Below are 23,246 nucleotides of genomic sequence, written 5' to 3' on the forward strand. Positions count from 1 at the left end.
TCTAGTGTGGGTGGTTTTACAAAAAAAAAATACACCAATTTAATCTTACTTATAAGTAAATGGTTATAATAGAATTTGTAAAAAAAAACGTATATTTCTTTTAAATGCTCGCAAATTCATTAAAAAAAATAGTTGAAAAGTATATAAACCACTCAATGAGCTTTATTTTAATTATACACGTATACATAGTTTCGAAAACTTACAGATGTTTTCATCAACAGGTGAAAATTAAAATTTATTACAATAATTTTTTTTTAAACCCTTATCCACACCCAAATGGTGCATAGGGCACTGTGTCATATGAACGCAGTGTTATCTTGATCGTTTACACATGAAGGAAAGGTGATCAGCCCTCCGCTTCAGGTACCAGTCCATGGTAATATTGAATAAATATTACAGTGAAAAAATCACTTATATTTATTTTACCCCCCTTGGGAATCGAACCCGGGACCTCCAGAACGGTAGCCGAGCGTGCTGACCATTACAATTATTACAAGTGTTTAATTTTTTTTAAAAATAATAACATGTCATTCCACAAAGTCAATGCTGAATCAATAAATAATATAAAAAATATAATTATATTTAAGACAATTTTAATTACAAATTTTTAATAATATATTGAGTCTGACATCAGACAAGTCTGATGATGTCAGAAACGACGAAACTCGGTCACTGATGAAATAAAATATATGTGGAAAAAACTAGATTGTTTATTTTTTATTATATAAAATGCAGTTCTACCGACAAAAAAAAGAAAAAAGACTTAGCACGATCAGATCAATCAGAACCTAAAATCTGGCGGTGTCAAAAGTCTGCGTAATCGGAGGGCATGAATGACTAGACGCATAGACGTGAAGGAGGCGAGGAGTGTATGTCAGGATAGAAGAGTGTGGCGTTCCATATCCTTTCTGCCTACCCCTGCGGGGAAACGGCGTGATGGTAGTAGTAGTAGTAGTAGTAGTAGTAGTAGCGGTTCCACCAATAAATGTCAGTCCCAAAGATAAATATTACTAATGTGTTTTATATCTATACACATATATCCTATGACACGAAATAAATCGTCAAATATGTTTTTTTTAATTAACGGATATTTTTATATTTTTTAAATGTCCAAAATTAAAATTTTAATCAAGATATCATTTTTTTAAAGTCTTTTTTCATATTTAAATAATTATTGATTATTATTAATAACGATTGTGTTATTATTACGTTGATATTTTTTCTACACCAATTTAATCTGACTTAAAGGTACTAAGTTGTGAATGTTAATAAACACGTATATTTTGAATTTAATAATCCCAAATTATAATTTTATTCAGTAGTAAATTGGCTGAGTATATTAACTTTCGTGGAGAAAACGGCTGAGCATTTTGCATTAAGTGCAATTGTTCCGGAGATGAACAAGTGTGCAGTGTGAATATCGTGCAGCTTATTATAAAGTAGGTACCTAAAACATCCGCTATAACGCATAACAAACCAGTGGAAAATTGACTTGATTGTATATGAATGCCGAAAATTAATTTGAACAACAATTATTCAAAATGTTTTATCATGTAAAAGGCAAACTATATCTTCCCATGATATGTGATTAAACATAGATTATACCTTAAATAAGCAGCCGTAGAAGACTATTTGCTGTCGTTAAAATTATTGAATTTTAAATTTTTTTTTATTTAAGGTTTTCCGAAAATTTTATACTATTGGTTTTTTCGGTTTTCGACTTATGAATATCCAATTTTTTCTTGTTATCATAGTCTTGTCCACTTACTCCTTTTGTGTGGGATGATAATCTTATTAAACTACCGCGCAGAAGGTCTCGGGTTCGATTTACTGAGAGGTCAAAATAATCATCAGTGTTTTTTATAATATTAAAACAATTCATTTTGATATTTTCTTTAATTTAGAATATGTAAGTATAAAATACGGGAAAGTCTATTAAAAAAGTCATCAGCTTTCGTATAAAAAAAAATATCTGTGGAACATTATAATGTAACTATTAAAATTTGTATTTTTCTCAATATTTTTAATATTAAAAGAATTTACGTGGTGGTTAGTCATATATACTTTTTTTTTTTTTTGCAAAAATGTTAATAATATTAATATATAACCACTCACCGAGATTTTTATGTCTACCGGTTTCGATGCATGCTTAACCTCGGCTCGTAACGCATGTTTGTGCTGAAACCTTTAGTGCATGTTGGTCTTCGGGTCGACCGAAAGTCGCGTGTGTTAAACATTTTATGTAGTTTTAAGTGTGTAAATGGTGCTATGGTGGTGAAGGGTGGTATTGTTTGCATGCTGTGGTAGTGGTTGTCCTGACGAAGAGACGGGTACGTCTCGAAACCGGTAAACATAAAAATCTCGGTGAGTGGTTATGTACTAATATTATTAACATTTTCGTAAAAAAAATAAGTATTACAATTTAATTTGATAAATTCGTGCGATTTATTTCTCATTAAATTAACTGAGCGACAGCAACGTATGGCTAGATACAGTGAAAATTAATTTTATAAGAATAAGAAATATTTTTAATCAAAATCAAGACTATAAAAAACTTTAAAAAAAAAAAATTATATCAAAAGGGTGGTTCTCGATGATTTGTTTAATTTTACGATTTTAATATGGCAACAATACCTACAGCGATCAAATGCATATTCTTTTGAGCATTTTAGCGTGGAGTATGGATAAAGAGATGTGTACTCATCTCTGGAATCGGGGACTTGAATCCACAGTTTTCATCAAACAATGCAAAGAAGATTATTTCCGCAACCGCAAAATAAATGGCTTTGACTGTAGAAAAAGCTTAAATACTACCTTCCGAGTTAACAGGAAATAGTATATAACAGAGAAATGTGAAAACTTTAATTCAGTATTTATATAAGTTATTTCAAAGAACAACATAAAATTCTAAAATAAGGACTTTTGAAACAGTAAAAAATGGGTGTTTTTAAATCACTTTTAACCCCATTTTTAATACTTATATTCTACAATTTAAATGTTACCAAGTGTTACAGTGTTGTTAAGCGGTTTCCGGTGGCAGCTTTTGGAAATAATTCGGAAGAACAGGAAGTGGATGCAATTTCACAGGAAGTACTCAAACCGGAAGAAGCTTTTCTAGGAGTTTATTCAGAATGTGTGCTCTACCTGTCTTATACGTGTATTCAGAAGAAAACTTTAAAATATCTAGACGGGATAGTCAGACAGGATGAAATACCTATTTTGGGAAAATATCTTGTATTTGGTGAGTGCTACAAATAAACAAAATTGTGTTTTTATAAAAAATTTGTAAATAATAAATCCTTCTCTAAAATATACTGATCAAGTATGGAAATCAAAAAAATCGGTACTCTCTTATGGATATTTAAACATACAGGAATTGTAAATGTATGTTTTCACATACAATATAAGTAATTTGATGAAAGTAGACTGAATGCAGTCGAAATGCGATCTCTCAGAAGAATGTGCGACAAAACGATGTATGATAGATGTACGAATAGTGAAATAAAGAAGGAATGCAAAGCTGAGATAAGCACTATCGATCAAATTAAGAAAGGTGTGTTGAGATGGTTTGGACATGTAGAACGAATGAGTGAGGAAAGAACGGTAAAACAAATTTATAAGGCGAATGTTAGTGGGAAAAGAAGCAGAGGAAGACCGAGAAAAACATGGCACGATAAGGTATGCCAAATACTTGAAAGTGGCCAGGTTAGGAGTCGTAACAATCGGCGGGTATGTATGAGGAGATGCATGAACGTGGAAGAGGCGAAGAATGTGTGCAAGGACAGAGTGGTGTGGCGCTCTATTCTCTCTGCCTACCCTTGTGGGGAAGCGGCGTGATGGTTAGTTAGTTAGTCATATAAGTAATTTTTTACCGAGTATTTCAATGAATAATATTGTCAATTTGATGCCAAAATATGTGTTAAGGTGTTAAATAATGTTTTAAGGCTGGATAATCGATAGCCCGCAACGGTAGCCGGCAACAAACTTGCCCGCAACGCAATTTTTTATACAAAGTTAACAATCAACGTAATTGAATTTTGTGGTTAAAACATTGTTTTTGTGTTGAAAAAATAAGTTTATCTTCAAAATAAATATACGATTTAAAAAAAGATATTGAAAGGTATGGAGTTAAAAAAGTTATAAAATTATTGTGTCTATATATTCAGGTACTTTTTTTTTACAAAATAATATTTTTCAACATTTTTTTATCCTCTCCAAGTCTTCAGTAACATTTGAATTGTTATTTTTTGACATCTCAACATAGATGAAGAAAAATATGGATGTCTGGGCATATACGGGGCTTACGACCGGTATAGGCTGGTTTAAGTGATCACTTTACACACGTGTAACATTCACCAATTATACCCATAATTGCCAACCACACCACTCAAATTCTTGGTTGTTCTATACATATAAGATCCAATTTTGAAACATTATTTAGAATATTTGAATCATTAAAAATTTAAGTAGACTCTTGAAAGTGCCTGTAATTTAAAATGCTCATATTAATTTCCACAGTAAAAACGAAAGATAAGCAAAACCTTACCCCCAACATGAAATCGGAACGTGGTGAAAGAGGCACTCATAATTTTCACCCCTCTTTGTCTGAGATGATAGACGCTACCGTGGAGGAATTTTTTAATACCCACGTTTTAAGGGTGAGATACGGGAACAAGTCCAAGGAGGACATAGATGTAGGAAGGATGGTAGATATCGCGGAAGGAAGGAAGAAGAACAAAGGTGATGGGGGTGGAGGAGGAGATGGAGGGAAGAAAAAGATGATGATGATGGCGATGATGATGATGAAAATGAAGTTTATGATGGTAAGGGTCAACACAATTTTTTTGTATTTTTTATTTATTAAATATTATATGAGTAATGTACATTTTTTGATACAATTTCTATTCATTTATACATATCGTTCACTCCTATCAAGAATGTCATAAATCAAAAAACTTGATTTTTCAGGAGAACGTTTTTAAAGTTTAAAAATAAAATACAATGTATTAAAAATAAATATCAAGCCACTTATTGAACTTTTTACTGTACAATAGATCTTTTATGGAAAAACTTAAAGGTTTTCAAGGTCTCCAAAAATGAGACTGAGCTCTTGTGCTTGTAGAGGGACTTACACTCAAGGTTTATTGTTTTATTTGATAAATGGTATTAAAGTCTTTTCTTTTTCTATTATGTATTTTTTTTTAGATTTACATGTAATAGGCATCAATTTTTTTCTTAAGAATTTTAGTTAAATTTTATAGCCATTTACAATGTTTAAGATATTTTGAAACATTTTAATCTTTTTTTCCAGATGGTTCCTGCAATGATGGGTATGATGGGGATGATGTCGTTTAAAGGAATGCTTTTCGGACTTATATCCTTAGTCATTTCAAAAGTAATTAAATCAACGTATATATTTTTTTAATATCATGTTTTGGACTTATTTTATAATTTAAAGCAATCCTCTCCAGTTTTCTGCCCTCATAAATTAAACAAATGTGATTTTGGCTTTTAAATTATCATCGCTCAATTCCTATGATTTAAAAAATAAATCATGTACGTAACCAAATTCGTTGCTAACAATTTTTGAATGAAATTTAAAAAAAAAACTAAATTATTCCTTCACTTTATTAGTAATTTTGATCATTAAAAAACATTAACATACCATATTTGCAGATGACTATCATTTACATACTATTATTAAAGGTTTTTCAATTCATTACCAATATCAATTGAAAAAATAGTGTTTTACTTCCTAAATTTTTAAACAGAAATATTGCAATAACAATCGGAAATATTGCAAAAATTGACATAATAATGACATTTTGCAAACCCGCAATAGCCATATACATGTATTCCTTTACCATTCATTAAGCGTAGGATTAATATATGGTGGCCACATTAGCTAAACTTTCTAGCTCTTGTCAGAAGACATGCACTGGTGTATATCTCTATGATTTTCTCTAAATAGTGCTAAAGGCACATATAGTGCTTTTCCCAAAAAAAAATTGAAAAATTGTTTAAATATTCATTAAAATACCATAATTTATCATTATTACGAATTATATAAAAAAAAAAAATTGCGTGAGCGCAAACATTGTTTCGTCTAAATGATAGTAAAATTTAAAAAAATATATTTGTGAAAAAAGGTGCTAGAACGCCGTTCCACCGCATCACATGGGAGAAAAGGCCTGGGCTCATCCATACACCTTTACGAAAATCCAATCTTCGTTTAATTTACTGATTTTTCCAATTAAACGAGAAATAAGGGAAATATCCTAGTCATACAGGAGAAAGTGACCTAGTGCATTGTTTTACAAAAACGTGATAATTGACTATTTGACATCTTACTAGCTTAATATTGCCCTGAAAAAATCCCAAAGGATTTTAAACTTGGAAGTATAACATATTGACTTGTTAAAAATGACTAACTGCATTGGTGTTTATTTTCTTGCCAAGCAAAAGTGGCTTGAATGGCCCTCCTGAGCATTTAACGTTTTGGTAGTTGGTCACTTTCTCCTGTACGACTACGATGAACTCACAAAATAAGTTTTTTTAATTAATTTTTTAACCATTCCAGATTTTGCTGATTCTCAAACTTATGGGATCCGGCGGAAGTAAGATGGGGGCCGGCGGAGGATCTCACGGGGGTGGGGATGCAGTAAGTATTTTCCAATTATATTCTCCTACTTGTTTTTTGTAATTAAAATTTGAAACAAAATATTCTCATATTCATTTCTTGAATGTTTTTCGCAGATACTTTGTGGCACATTTTATAAAGTTTTCCCATATTAAGTTCAATTCACATGACAGTTTATAATTTGTCGTTGGATGCTTTTAGCGAATATATCAAATGAAGCGTAATATGATTCTTCGATTTAATAACAGCTACGTCTTTGGACATGAACTAGTCTAGTAAAATAATAAAACTCTGAAATCCGTACTTTGAGCAAAAATAAACCTTTTAGGGGGTTGTTGAAACTAGCATCCCCTTTAAAAATTAAATAAAGACAGACTTTAGACAAACGAGAACTTAATTTAAAATTTAGTCATAGATTCTCTATGTATATAAATATGTGTGCGCGTGTGTGTTGCGTATTCTTGTCGCAATGAGTAAGATTTTAGTCTGGAGTGTTCTAGACATTCCATTATATTATCCAATGGATCTTTGAACGTATATTTTATATATTTAATATGTAAAATACTAACTTATTAAATATATAAATATTTAATATATTTACATATTTAATTTTTGTCCGCCTCCGTAGTGTGATGGTCAGCACGTTCGGCTACCGTTCTGGAGGTCCCGGGTTCGATTCCCAAGGGGGGTAAAATAAATATAAGTGATTTTTTCACTGTAATATTTATTCAATATTACCATGGACTGGTACCTGAAGCGGAGGGCTGATCACCTTTCCTTCATGTGTAAACGATCAAGATAACACTGCGTTTATATGACACAGTGCCCTATGCACCATTGGGGTACGGATAAGGGTTTTATATATTATAATATATTTAATACGTAATTCCACTCCAGTATCCTGTTAGCGGCAATATATTAAAGCATTTTCATTTTTCAGCCAATATGGATGCCAAGCGGCGGAGGAAGTGGAGGATGGAACGCGGGAGGTAACAAACTTAGTACAATTTGAATACTTATGAATACACATAAAAAAAATTATCATTAAATTTTTAAATTTTGGCATCTCAGCATAGATGTAACACTTCACTTTACATACGTGCAATATTTGCCAATCGACCCATGATTGACAACCACACTACTCAATTCATGGAGTTCATAGATATATTGATCAAACTCGTAACACGGCACATGTGAATTCACAACAGCCATCTCGAGCACCATGATGAAAGCCTAGAAATCTCATTTTTGATCTATGGACTTCTTCTTATTTTTCTTTCTCCATGTTCGCTCCCTGGGTGGAGCACATGGCTAAAAAGAAACGTCTCCAAGTCACTCTGTCACGCGTCATCTCCTTGGCTTCCTCCCAGGTCAGTCCGGCGTCTTGAAGTTCTGCTGAGTATAGTTGGTGAATGGTCGTCAGTGCTCTTCCGGAGCGCTGGAGTCCTCGGGGTTGGAAGAAGAGACATGAGGGGTTAATGCTCTCATGTGGCATTCTAAGGATATGTCTAAACCATGTCCACCTTCTCCTCTTCAAGACTTCCAGTATGAGGGGCTTTTGGGTTCTTCAATGAACACTCCTTATAAACTGATTGAGATCAAATTGTGCCCGAACTAAGTGCCGAATTGGCACCCAAAAACTCATGTCTGTATAACCTATGTATTAAAATAAGATTGTGTTTGTAGAAATCTGTGGTATCACTATATTTCGACGGCCCCTACGTAAAGTACTCTATCTGCAAATCTGTTACTTTACAGGAGATAGCTTAGAAGATTTTTTCAACGTATTCATTTTATTTATTAAAGGTTTTATCTGAAATTCTAAACTAGTATTATTCATTCAAAAACACGATAAAATAATGTATTAAATCGTTTTTAAACTTTATGCTTTGTCAAAATAAGGTAATTAGCGTTTTAGGAGTTCAGCTCATTTCGAAAATTCCATGTAGATAACGTCTTATACGCCTGAAAACTATGCGTAATTTATTTTAAATATATTTTTCTTTGTTTATATTTGTAGATAACGGTCAGTTGATAATGTACACCAAATATCTGAAAATCGACAAAAATGTAGTTAGAACACTTTACGTAGGGCACGTCGATTTAGTGTTTGATTAATCTTTGTATGTTTTCAGGCGGATCGGGAGGTGAAGGATATGGGAGCGGCGGAGGAGGAGGTGGAGGAGGAAATGGGGGGAGCGGTGGTGGGTACAACGCTAATGGTGATTGGCAGAGCCGAGCTGGATGGGAATTGCTGAGAAGTCCAAACGTCGTACAAGCCAGAGACATAAAGGATCCAAAAATGATTTTAACGCTACCAGAAAATGAATCCCTTGATCAAGAACGCAAAATAAAAAACAATCAAAGTGATGCAGATAAGATAAATAATAAAGATGACAAGGATTTTAATATAAATAACAAAGAAGAGACAATATATCAAAATAATGAACAAGAATTTCAAAGAAAGGACATAACCCATGAAACTCATGAAATAAGTAAAAGATATAAGAGAGAAACTGGTAAAGATATAATCGTAAAAACTAATAATACACAGATGCCTCAAAACAAAACAATAATAGGCGTTGAATCATTTATTAAAAAGAATAAACTTTTGAGAAGAAAACGAGAAATCGAAACTCCTAAAACAAATAATGATCAATCTCTTGATTATGGCAAAAAAGATACTAGTGGTAATCGAAGAACTCAAAGAGATAATTTATATATACCTTTTTCAAATGTTGGAAAAGGGCAAGCTTTACATGATACCCCTTTAAATAAGTGGCCAAATAATATCTTAAATCGAAACGTATTTCCTAGTGCTGTACGACTAGAACCTCACCAAAGTCTACAATCAGAACTGCCAATAGAATCGACTAATGAGCCAAAAGAAATGCCTCTTTCAAGTTCGTTTTCAAACATTGCAGATTTATTTAAATTGGTTGAAACTGAGCACAATGTTTTGAGAAAAGAAAAAGTAAATAACTTTGGTTCTGAAACGCCTACGAAAATACCTCCAACAAAAAACCAAGATGTAAATGAGAATATTGAAAGAAAGTTACATCAAAATAATGATGAAGACTCCAATGATATATATCAAAATGACTTAGAAAACCATTTTATCAATGAAATCGATGACGAAGATACTGATTCATATGTTCAAGAAGAGCAGTTTCATGACCATTTTAGCAACGTACCAACACTGGAAGAGTTAATCGATGCACCAACACCATCAAAAAAGAAAAAAAGAGTAAAACCACCAAAGATCAATAGGGATAAAAAGAAGAAAAACAAAAAGGGTAACCATCACTCAGATGATGAAGACGAAGATGATTCTGAAACAATTGGACCTTATTTTAACGGTATTGTTGAAGTGTTAGAAGAAAATCAGTGGGACTGACTATTACGGGTGTTTGGTGTAGACCAATTGTGTACCTTAATTGATGATAATATAGGATCCACGTATTTATATTTATTTTAATAGTGTTTGTTCTTTATAAAATTATATTTTAATGTGTCAGTAATTTTAATGATCTATGTTCGTTGAGAATAAATGTTTACTTTGAATCTTTATAAAATAAGCACTTACACATCTTGTATATTAAAACTTTACCCAGTAAAAAATGTCTGAAGAAGAAAAATATTTTTTTAAATCATATGCGTTATTATATGTATTTCCTGTACTCATAAATTCATACATTAAAAAAAATTATAAAATTGAAAGTTTGATAATGATATTGAAATAAGAATAAATGTTAAAAACCGAGAAAATGGTGCACCAAAATCAGTTGTAGAAAATCAGCAGCAGAAGCTAACTGGCAGCGCAAAGGGAGTCTGGGTACCAATCCTTAAGTATGCAAGTGAAGCATAGAGTTGTAAAGAAAAAGAGTGAAAGTAGACTGAATGCAGTCGAAATACGATCACACGAAGAATGTGTGCAAAACGATGTATGATAGTTGGTCGAATTGTGAAATAAGGAAAAAATGCAAGGCTGAGGTAATCATTGTGAATAAAAATAAGATAGGTGTCTCATGATGGTTTGGACATGTGAGTGAGGAAAAAACGGTATGAGGCGAATATTATTGGAGATAGAAGCAGAGGAAGACGAGGAAAACTTGGCATGGTAAGGTATTTCAAATACTTGAAAATAGTCAGGGCAGGAGTCAGGAGAGGAGGAATAATCGGCGGATATTTATTAGGAGATGTATGAATGTGGACGCAAAGGATCTTTGAACCGCCTAACCTACATGGACCAAATTATCTCCGACATGCGTTGTCCATGATAAGCAGCAAACCAATCATCACAAAGATTGTAGCCCATGAAGAATAAATAATAAATATTTAATCTTGTCGCTGTAGATACCAAAAGAAATTGAGTGACGAGTCCACTGTATATTATTACCATTAAGATATCGCGTTACTTTGTTGATGGTGTCAATAACTGGGATTAGTCTAAATTTTGAGGCCTATGTTAACCCTCTCAATGCCTTTAATCATCGATGTGAAAGTTCAGAAACAGCAAAGTATATATTATTGAAGTGTTTCGCAAACTTTTTTGTTCAAGGTACATCTGCCAAATGAAGAATTTGAGAGGTACACCAAAAAAAGAAAAAGCTTATTTGATATTAATTTATTATCAAAATCAATATAATGTATAAATATATTTAACATATGTTGTTTGATGCGAAATGTGAGCTTGCTTAACTGAGCACAGGCGATAAAAATTTGGAGCAATTGTGTTGTCTTCACAAAGCTAGGCTTTTTTCCGCGGCACATCAAGTAATCACCACGGTACACCAGTGTGCCGCGGCACATACTTTACGGAACAATATATTATTGTATAATGGAAATAATAAAAATTAAAAAAAAACATACTTATACAATAAAAATAATAATCATATAGTGAATGGTGCAATAAAATCAGTTATAGCAAATAAAAACCTATCAGCAAAAGCTTCACTGGTAGTACACAACAGAGTCCTGGTTTCAACCCTTTATGTATGGAAGCATAGAGTTGGCAAAAGAAGGATGAAAGCAGACTGAATGCAGTCGAAATGCGATCCCTCAGATGATTGAATAATACTACTAGACATGTACGAATCTTGAATTTTCTTGTTGATTTTCTCAATCTTTTTCACACCTCAATCTTCCTATAATTCTTCTTCTTCATCATCTCACTGATCAAGGTATTAGAACCCGTTAAACCCAACACTGACTTTTTTCAAATCATAAATTTTGTGATTATGTTTTAAAAAAATAGGTTATCGACAGTGAAAGGGTTAACTGAATGGTGAAACAAGTTTTTGACGCGTAGATCATCAATATATCTTTTTCATACCTTATACCGCTATACTTAAGTATTTTTTTTATTGTTGCAAGAGACTTGAACGTACAATAGGCTAGCCTTTTACATTTTTTGTTCTTAAATTATAATACATAAAAATATATTGCAATATTATGTTAATCAAACTCAATTTTGTTGGTAAGAATATCATATGAATGAAGAATATTTTTTATTATTTAAATAAACTAGTTGTACCCGGCCACGCGTTGCTGCGGATTAGTCTGGTCAAATTGAAAAGAAGATAAGCCATATTGACACAACGTTGTATCAAAATTATAGATGAATAACTCTAGGAGGTTTTTATAACGGATAACAAATTTGCATTAATTGATTCGGCAGTCACTTAGTGGTAAAACCTATTCATTTTAGATTAAAGTTTAACTTAGAAAATACCACTATTTCTTAAATGTTCCTACCCTCTTCAACCTTCAACGTCCCAAGGACCCAACTGTAAAATTTAGAATTAGCTTCACAACCGGTGTTTGAAAATGATTATAAATGCATCGAAACACGTGTCACAGTAGATTTTAAGAAATAGTGGTATTAACATAGTAAATCTTTAATTAAAAATGGATAACATATTTTTAAAAGTATATTAAACAAGGATGAATGTTAGACAAGGAATAATACATCAGCCTGAAGAATTGTAATTATTCTTGCTTTATAGTAAGCATTTCATTTCATTGTATATAAGTATGCACTTTTTTATTAGTCCTTACAAATTAAGGACACAAACTCGTAAAATATTTTTTCTGGATCCCGCGTAAGCTGAAATCACGTGAGACCCCGAAATATTGACGAATCTCACTGTGCGGGATTGCGGTCCCTAGTTATAACATGTAAAAGGAATAAAATTAATATTTTTTTGGGTATAATTTATATGAAACGTGTTTCAATTTTTACCCATTTGTCGACAATTATGTGTGTTCGAATAAATAGCATAAGAAAATTAAAAATTCATTCATTCATTTCAACCCTTATCCGCACCCCAATGGTGCATAGGGCACTGCATTATATAAACGCAGTGTTATCTTGATCGTTAACACACGAAGCTTCAGGTACCAGTTCAGGGTAATATTGAATAAAAATAAGAGTACAAACATCACTTATATTTATTTGTTCCGCCCTGGGAATCGAGCCCGGGACCTCCAGAACGGTAGCCGAGCGTGCTGACCATTACACTACGGAGGCGGACAAAATTCAAAATTCGTAAGTAATAATAAATATAAAAAACCTTATATGAATTAAAGTACTTGAAATAGGGTGACCATATGTAAAAATAATAATGCAAAACAAAAAAATAGTTTTTGAGAGAACTTTACACAGTAAAATAATAATGCAATTTAGACATGTTTTACTTTTTGACATGGTTTGAATACTTATTTTTTAGAATGTATGCAAATCATCACGTGATTATTAAATATAGAAAAGATGTTTTTTATAAACTTAAAATCTTTTGAGGGCAGAGAGGTTGTCATCAGGATAGAGGGGTCAATTGTAAGGTCAAGAGCCGGGATAATTGGCGGTAGGCATTACAACGCATGAATGTGGAAGAAGTGAAGATTTTTTGCAAAGACAGAAAGGTGGGGCGTTCTTAATTCTCTGCCTACCCCTGCGGTAAGCAGCATCATGGTTATTTTTTATTTTATTATTTCAATATTTAAAATATTCCCTAGAAAAACAGGTCGGTGTGTCGGCGGAGCAAACGAAACAAGAGAATTTCTCGGCATGTAGGTGTGTCAATATTAGCAAACATCGCCGATCGGCGGGCATTAGTATTCTTAAATGGTCAATTAAATCGCTGCCTACTCATCTAGTACACTCGCGGTCAATGTACAGTTACAAATAACTACATTTCAAATCCAACTTGTATCCATTTTATTAAATACAAAACCAGTCGCTCGGTCTTCGGCAGTGCCAAAGCATCGATCAAGCCATTCCCGTCTTAGATTACAGATAACCATAGAAAAAGTGTATCGATCAATTTGACGTTTGACAGTCGGATGTGGCGGTTTTTTACGCTCGCAACACCGGATGCTTTTTTTTAACGACCGCTCGTAAGTACTTACACACCTAGTTAAATTATTTGGAACATGTGAATAATTTGAAAATGAAAGTAGCTAGTCCATTTCAAATCTCGACCGCTAAATTAGAGTATTATTTATGGCTTCGTAGTGAAGTGATCATGGCCCCGGGTTGAATTTCTGGAGAACTCAAAATAAAATTATTTATAGTTAAAATGTAACTTTGTTTTAAAATCACTATGAATATTTTATCAAACTTAATTTTAATGTCTACCGGTTTCGAAGCTAACCGCTTCTTTAACAAGTCTGATAAATACCTAATTGAAACCGATAGACATTATAATTAAGTTAAAATAAAATATTTATAGCGATTTTAAAACAAAGTTACATTTTAATTATAAAATGGAAAATCACAAAGTTTCAAATATAAATTGAATTGATAAGGGTTAAAAAATATTTTTGAACCGAGAAACGCCTTTACTATACATATTTCAAATTTCAATTAACTCTAAGCCGCGGGACTTGTTTCAATGTCACTGTAATGCGGGATTGTCGTAAAATGTACGAAGAAAAAAAACCCACATTTTAGCAAAAACATTAAAAAATTAGTTCATCATGTTTGTAGAGAGAACTTTATACAAAATACAAATATAAAATATCGGTATAAAACAAAGATTCATGCTAATTGTCAATACATTCATTCAATGTGTTGCCTCGGTACTCCCCACAGATTGGATGTTCGTCGTAAATTTTACCAATGTCCCGTAATCAAGGGTTAAATTGAATTATTTAGTATATTTCTCATTAATATTGATTCAAAGGACTCGCACACATTCGATTACACACGTTTTTACGAACACGAATATGCAACCCTGAGCGCTTTAGCTTTAGTTGCTGTTATTCTCCATTTTCTACATGTTATTCCTACTCCGTTTCTATTCCCATATAAGAAATGTTTTTCCACCTCAACTTCTTCGGCATCAATTCGACGCAACTTCATCTCGATCGTCAATTTTATTAAAGCAAGGTGATCAGTCCTGCTTTTGAGATTCTTGAATCCAGGATTGGAATATATTTTGTGAAATTAAGGTGACGTCGGTGAAGGAGCTCGGGGTGAACGTTCATGATTTATGGGAAATAAAATGGATGACATGGGAAAATGACAATATCAGAAATGACTAAGGCACTCGAGGTTGCATACTTGTACGCGAATAACCTCGTGTGACAAACATGACAATGGAAATTGTAGTTTCTGAATAAGAGGAAAAAATAAGGCAATTAAAAAATTTGTGATATTTAATTTGAAGGGTTTTATTAATTTATCCTGTACAAAAATGCGTTAAAAAAACGGACATACCTTTTTACCGAAACCTAGACAATCATAATTTACAAAAATATACATATTTTATTATGAAATTCAGTGTTCGAAAAGAGTAGGTTATATGTATGTAGGTAGGTACTTATATGATTCTTTATTTCTATTTTCAGAGCCCTAAGTTATTTTGGAATGGATTATTTTAAATGGCGATTTATTTTAGCGGGAATCATATTTTTAGAGTGCCCTCTATACACGATTGCAAGAGTTATTATACCGAAGGTTCCAACCAATCTAAATCCCCCAGTGCCATCTGTCTGTAAGTTGAGATACTAATGAACGATTTTATGACATTTAAGACCTAATAATTTGTTGATCATATTGATAATCCAACATATTATCAATATCATCATCAAATCCTCTCTATTCAGGCAAAAATCTTCAACTTAATACCTTTAAAGAAACTTTTCTCTACCCAAAAGACACAGCACAAAATACTTCTGGCCCTGATATCTAATTTAAATTTTATTATCTATAGAATTTTCCTTATGGGACTTGTACGCAACACTGTGTATAATTTACACAAGCTTTTATGAATGCGGGATTGCAACTCTGAGTGCCCTAGCTATAACTGCTTTTTACCCTTTCTTACAATGCCTTTACCATATAGCAGTAATGTCTTTCGCCCAGAAATCCTTAACTTTTGTAATAAGTACCCACACTGCCATATTGAAATAATTCATGAAATTAAAGACTAAATTAACACTGCCTAGATTCATTTCAATTAATTATTTCTAAAAAAGCTATAGTTTATTAACCAGAGGCAGAAAGGTGTGTTGAGATGGTTTGGACATGTAGAACGAATGAGTGAGGAAAGAACAGTAAAACAAATTTATGAGGCCAATGTTAGCGGGATAAGAAGCAGAGGAAGACCGAGAAAAACATGGCACGATCAGGTATGCCAAATACTTGAAAGTGGTCAGGTTAGGAGTCGTAACAATCGGCGGGTATGTATGAGGAGATGCATGAACGTGGAAGAGGCGAAGAATGTTTGCAAGGACAGAGTGGTGTGGCGCTCTATTCTCTCTGCCTACCCCTGTGGGGAAGCGGCGTGATGGTTAGTTAGTTAGTTTTTACTAACCAAAACTGTCAAAATAGAATATAAAAGAAGAATCATCTTTATTATGTTCCGTTGCATGTGTCATTACCTCATTTTTTGCACACACAATTATGATTACAGCTAAGATAAATTCACTGACTTTAGAATACTTACAAGAATCAAGTCAAGATCCAGAAGTCAGACCAGGATTATTTCAAGGAGATATCGCGATTGACGAAGAGGTAAGTTTACAAACCAAAACTAAAAGAAGAACGCTGATAAAGTAATAGTTTATCGGGGACATCTATGATTGAAATTACTTATAACACACGTACCAAAAAAACAGAAATTTAAAAAATTACACTATGATAAAATCATTTTGAATTCTCAAATGTGGCTTTGTTTTGGCATAGGTATTTAAATTCATTATTTTTTAGTAAATGAATGATTTCTTTTCCAATTCTAATTAACCATTTAATGGTATCTGTGACATTTTTTAAAATACCATTACATTAATTCAATTTACTGAAAAAAAATGTCAACACACATTGACTGCCAACTACGAGATAACTCGTAGAATGCATTGTTTGCTAGGATGTCGACTATGAGTTATATCGTACTATGTTTACTTGCCATATTTCTGGCAGCTACGATAAAATTTGCAGTATATCAGTGCTAATAATATGGATAGATGGCTTCTGGGAAAAGAACAAAAAATCAATGCCGGCTTACATGAACAGAAAATTTATTAATAATTGAACAGAAAATATAATTATAAAAAAAGTAAAATAATATTTTTAAAGAATTGGCTTTTTAGACCTGAATTCTGAAAATTGCCATGGCAGTCAACGTGTCAATAAAATGTCAAATTAAAAGTAAATATAAAATAAAAATGTCTTGTGTAAATCATCAAAGCAGGTGGCTTGGTGGGCCTCTGCAATTTTTTTTAAATATGTTTAAAATTGTGATTTAAATAAATATATACAAATTATGTTAATACAAAAAATAATAATATTAATATGTTTAATTATATTTCCAGACCTTTGACAACTGGAGAGTAGGACTAAACTGGCATATATTCCCTGAAAAGCTGTGGGAAAATGCAACCGTTCCTTACCATATAAGCGAGTTATATGAACCCTCTGATTATATCACTATATACAAAGCAATAAGAATCCTTGGATTTATGACGTGTGTCAAATTTGTACCGTGGGACAGGAAATCGAAAGACTTTTTACTCATTTGGCCAATCAAATATCCATCGGTAATATCTAGACTGACTACCCTAACCATAGCTATTACTCATCAATTTATTTTCCTATAAAGCAATCATGCCCTTCACCCTGAGCTCCCCCATTTTTATTATCTGTCTCCTATCAAATATATTAAACAACTCTCCCAGATCTGGAGTATGTGTGTATATATGCATGCATTTGGTTACATTTAAATATGTATTCAGTTATCAGTAGATAACGAAATTAACAATGAAAAATATATTTTAAACATATTTCTAACTACCAGTTTTTAGGAAACATAAAATAATTGAACACAATATTATTCCGGAAAGCTGGTAACTCTAAAAAACTATTAATTTCTCTCACCTGAACATTTGAAATTCTCATTTTATGTTTGTTTTCCGAAAGCCGGTAGCAAACTATTCTATGAAATTATTGATATATCTCGCGTGAACAAATGTTCAAATGATTCTTATTTTGTTTATTTCCCGAAGCCGGTAGCTAAATATTCTTAAAAAACTATTCATTTGTTTCACTTGCCATTCTTGTTTTATGTTTCCTACACAAAAGCTGGTAGCAAAATATTCTAAAAACTTATAATTTATTTCACCTGAATATTTGATAATCACCATATTAAATAGGATTCAAGTAATGTTTTTTTTGAGAATTAAGTTCAACGCAATTAAGAAGCATAAAATTTCAGGGTTGTTGGTCATATGTTGGGAAAAAGGGAGGTATCCAGCTGCTTTCTCTTCAACCACCTAATAAAAATGGACCAAATTGTCTTGGAAATGAAGGAAAAGCTATGCATGAATTGATGCACGCCCTTGGTATATTTCATGAACAGTCCAGACCTGACCGAGATGAATTTGTTACAATCCATTTTGATGATATTATACCAGGTAAGTAAAAATTATAATTAATTAAAAAAATAAATGTATTTTTAAATTCATTTGTTTTTAGTGAATGGAAAAAGACTAACATACTTATTTCTAATGCAGAATTGTGAATATCCTGACAAAATTGACTTGACATGAAATAACTTTCAAAAGCATTAATAAATTATTTGATATTTTTCCTTTTTTTGTAAAAGTAATGTTTCTTTATTATGTAGATATCGTTCCTGCAAATCCCTCAAGCCATTTATGTAAACTTGGCAGGAGACACAAAACCAAGTATATGGCGATGCTTTTATCACTGTAAAAGTGTTTTTATGCTTTAGAAACATTTAATACTTAATCCACCATTGAAGATTCATCTTATTTCCATCAACTGGCATATCAGGATGAGCTTTCAGTGATGGATTTGCATTGACGATGTGATGGTTTATATGATATACTGAAATAAATCAGTCAAGAGAAATCTTTATTTAGAGCACCTTTTAAGTTCAATACATTCTCTCATTAGATTAACTTCTAACACTGAATACCTCAGTCTAATAGTTAAAACATTCATCGCAGGGCCACACTTGTTAATGCAAGGTTCTATAAGGCTTTAACAAAGATGCTGTTTTAAGGCATTTTATTATATTCAAAGATTACTCCTATACTTCTGTGAGTGTCATAAGTGATTAATTGGACATCTCTAAACAGCGCTTCAACGGGTCTGATCCCCGTCCAATCTCGTATATTCCGAAGCCAGGAGATCTGTCTTCTGCCCACACCTCGTCAACCATCTATTTTACATTTTATGATAAGGTGCAATAACTTGTACTCCTCTAAGTACAAGCCCCAGATAAGAAACCTTTCGGACTTCGATATCAGTCAGCAACTGTCTTCCGACTCTTGCTCCCTGGAGCACATTCATGTTGCTGACTATATCAATCAATGGAATACGTAGCATTTTCCGATGTAACCATATTTTAAATGCCCAGGGGTTCCCAATCTTTTTCAGCCCGCGGCGCACTTACAAGTTTAGTATTTTGTCACGGCGCCCTACTTTAGTTAGCTATTTGGAATAGATAATGTGACTATATACATATGTATATGTATTACTAACTAACTAACTAACTAACCATCACGCCGCTTCCCCGCAGGGGTAGGCAGAGAGAATAGAGCGCCACACCACTCTGTCCTTGCAAACATTCTTCGCCTCTTCCACGTTCATGCATCTCCTCATACATACCGGCCGATTGTTACGACTCCTAACCTGACCACTTTCAAGTATTTGGCATACCTGATCGTGCCATGTTTTTCTCGGTCTTCCTCTGCTTCTTTTCCCGCTAACATTCACCTCATAAATTTGTTTTACCGTTCTTTCCTCACTCATTCGTTCTACATGTCCAAACCATCTCAACACACCTTTCTTAATTTTATCGATAATGCTTATCTCAGCTTTGCATTCCTTCCTGATTTCACTATTCGTACATCTATCATACATCGTTTTGCCGCACATTCTTCTGAGAGATCGCATTTCGACTGCATTTAGTCTACTTTCATCCTTCAGTCGAAAGAAATAGGTACTTAAAAATATAGTAGTTGGGTAGAAAGATGCTAGCTCTCAAAATAGAAATCGTTGCTTTATAGGTACCCGAGAATATTTGTGGTTTCGGATAATGGTAGAAGATCGACTCACGACGCCCCTCTTGACTTTCTACGGCGCACACTTTGGGAACCCCTGCTCTAACCGGTTCATAGTATTAATCTCGAGGGTCTACGGTTAACACTTCATGTGGAAGTCCTGACCAAATATAACACCGAAACATTCCATTGAAAGATTATTAAGTATAATTCAACTACATACCTATGTTTATTTTCATTTGTTAAAATAACATTATTTGTTCACAGCGTTCAAAGGTAATTTCTTGAAACAGGCTAAAGAAAATACCACAGTCACGTTTGAATATGATTTCGACTCCATCATGCATTATGGAATGCATTACTTTTCAAAAACAAGAGGGAAACCAACAATAACACCAAAAATCAAAGGGGCAAAGATTGGCCAAAGAGGTTTTTTGAGCAAAACTGACTGCTTAAAAATCAATGATCTCTATGGGTGCTTGGAAAATAAGAAAATAGCGAAGAAGTACTATTCTCTTTGTAGAAATTTTGGGATCTAATACAGCTGAATAAATATCTGTGATTGTATAAAATATACTTTATAATACTATGTGATTTTGTAAAATAAACATGTTTTTCTTGAAACCCATACAAATGGATTTATATTATCCACTGACACTTCGTGATGGAATTGCATTTTTAATTTATTATTAGATTAAAACCAATATTTTTAGCTTTTCCACTTTTTTATTTGACCAGCGACCGGGTTTCGTCGTTACCGACATCATCAGACTGGTGAGAGGCTATACAAATTGTTATGTTATATATAAATGAAGGCAGGAGTTGATAAGGCAGGAGTTGAAGGCAGGAGTTTATCAAATCATGGTTATCAACTCCTGCCTTCTTTTATATATAACATAACAATTTGTATAGCCTCTCACCAGTCTGATGATGTCGGTAACGACGAAACCCGGTCGCTGGTCAAATAAAAAAGTGGAAAAGCTAAAAATATTGGTTTTAATCTAATAATAAACCATACAAATGGTTTTGCATTATATTGACTGTTGACAGCCAAAAGGGCATATTTGACATATTGCCACATTTCGTATATGAAGCGTAATATTATTATATAACATTTACATGGATTAAAGTCTTCTACATAAATATATTGATGTCTAACCAGTTCCCTCACCAGCCCTCACGTGACTCAGGAAAGAGGTTTGTTTTGCATTTGACGAGCCCGAACACAGCTCGGGTAAATCCTATTCCGACTCAGTCCAGCTTTATAAAAGTCAAATATTCAACCATTTGTTTTTATTGAATAACCTGAGTGGTGTTCGGACAATCTTGTTTCGATATGTTGGTGATCATTTCTTACACTGGTAAATTTTCTTGCCAAAATTTGTCAATTAAGAGATTAACAAATGCATCTTCTAAAAGTGTCGATTCGTCACTCACACCCTGTTGACTGTCAACAGTAAATATGTATTAAATTTAAATTAATGTTTAGTCACCGTCAGCCATCAAGCAGAGAAAGCTGATGTACTTCGGACACGTCATGAGAAATGAAAAATATTGTCTTCTCTACCTAATCATACAAGGAAAGATTAAGGGGCGAAGAACTCAAGGACGCCATGGCTGAAAAACCTACAACAATGGTTTGGCAGAAGCACCAAATCTCTGTTCCGAGCTGCAGCATCAAAATTGAAGATAGCCATGATGATCGCCGATCTTCGTTAGAAGTGGCACAGAAAGAAGAAGAAGAATATTTAGTTTTAAACAAAAGTGAGAACAATATGTGTTAAGAAGTTTAACCTCTCCCATGCGCATCGCCCCAACTGTGGGGCCATAAAAAAGCAGGTTAGATAGCGTGTGGTCCTACATTTGGGTCGTACTAGTTATTTCTTGATGGGGTAGTGAAGGTTAATCACAAATACAATGAAACCCGGATTTTACCTTCCCGGATTTAACATTTTCCCGCCAATTGCGTGAAATTATTTCGGTCCCAATATATATTTTCATACATTTATTACCCGCATTCAAGTTTTTTTCCCTACAGTTTATATCGAAAATATCAGTCCGTTAAAAATGTAAAATAGGGGTTTTACTGGTTCTCATATCATGCCTTTGAATGAAAGAAATAACAACAATTTACATCAAATACAAACTATTTATTACAAATTAAAAACATATGTACACGTATCAAGACATCTACTTAGCGGCGTATTTATATTTCCCTCGCATACATCTTGGTAGTGGTAATACTCCAGGACAGGGAACTTGTCCTCTTATTTCACACATACAGGCTCTGTCACAGCCAGTACCAAAATTGGCGGGGTTATCTTTTTTCTCCTTCAGCAAAGATTCTGCAGCGAGCACCGTTTCTGATTTACCAATAACTTTAATGAGATGATCCTGGATTTCTTCTTTCGACTTGCTATCAATGTCTACAAGAACTTGCTTCCCATCGCTCAAGTAGAACCTCACGAATGGTGATGGCGTCATATTTTTAAACGTGGCTATCTGAACATCGGGATTTTTGTACTGGATTTGCGGCAGATACCAAAATACGAAATCTTTTGCGCCAATGTGATGATCGCCGAAAGTGTTGTAATTAATGGTCATAATCTTAACTTTGTCTTTAAACATAAGCTTCCCGGCATTTAAATATTCCATTGTTCTTCTAACAGGCGCTCTCCCTATCATAAACGGCATTTTGTAAGTATTTATTAACGCCGCTACACAATCTTAAAAATAACCTAAAATCCAAACGTCAAACGGCAAACGACAATAACCTAGAAACCTCTATAAATAAATCCAGTATTGCACTCCCAAAAAAACGTCTAACTTTAATTATAAATAAGTATTTACTCAACAACTCTTCATTTCGTACCCGATGATTGTGGTTATTGTGAAAGAAAAACCATTTAAAATTAATATGAACGAGATCCAGCTCATTTTTTAATAAGAAATGTAAAATTGTGCTAGTATAATTAAATACGTTGTTGCAGAACCAGCCATCTGGAAGAAATACATTTACGTTAAAATTTAAAATAAATACGTTTTAAAAAAACATTCTACTCAAATATTAAAA

At 33.1% G+C, this 23,246-nt stretch overlaps 1 protein-coding gene and 1 pseudogene across 1 annotated transcript; one reads left to right on the top strand and one right to left on the bottom strand.

Annotated features, from left to right (window-relative positions):
- The first annotated feature begins 13,897 nt into the window (after nucleotides 1–13,897).
- LOC148307370 (hatching enzyme 1.2-like) lies at nucleotides 13,898–20,735 on the top strand. The gene is made up of 6 exons (XM_088263529.1): nucleotides 13,898–14,038; nucleotides 15,494–15,639; nucleotides 16,561–16,661; nucleotides 17,459–17,683; nucleotides 18,358–18,556; nucleotides 20,441–20,735. Exons 1-6 carry the CDS (start codon nucleotides 14,016–14,018, stop codon nucleotides 20,710–20,712), a joined length of 966 nt encoding a protein of 321 aa, XP_088119655.1. The 5' UTR covers nucleotides 13,898–14,015; the 3' UTR covers nucleotides 20,713–20,735.
- A 1,573-nt stretch (nucleotides 20,736–22,308) lies between these two features.
- LOC148307371 (small ribosomal subunit protein mS25 pseudogene) lies at nucleotides 22,309–22,945 on the bottom strand (annotated as a pseudogene).
- Nucleotides 22,946–23,246: the final 301 nt, after the last annotated feature.

This window comes from Brachycentrus maculatus, unplaced genomic scaffold (assembly GCF_059751285.1).
Source record: "Brachycentrus maculatus isolate JH-2025_06_01 unplaced genomic scaffold, ASM5975128v1 h1tg000200l, whole genome shotgun sequence".
Classification (NCBI taxonomy): Eukaryota; Metazoa; Arthropoda; class Insecta; order Trichoptera; family Brachycentridae; genus Brachycentrus; species Brachycentrus maculatus.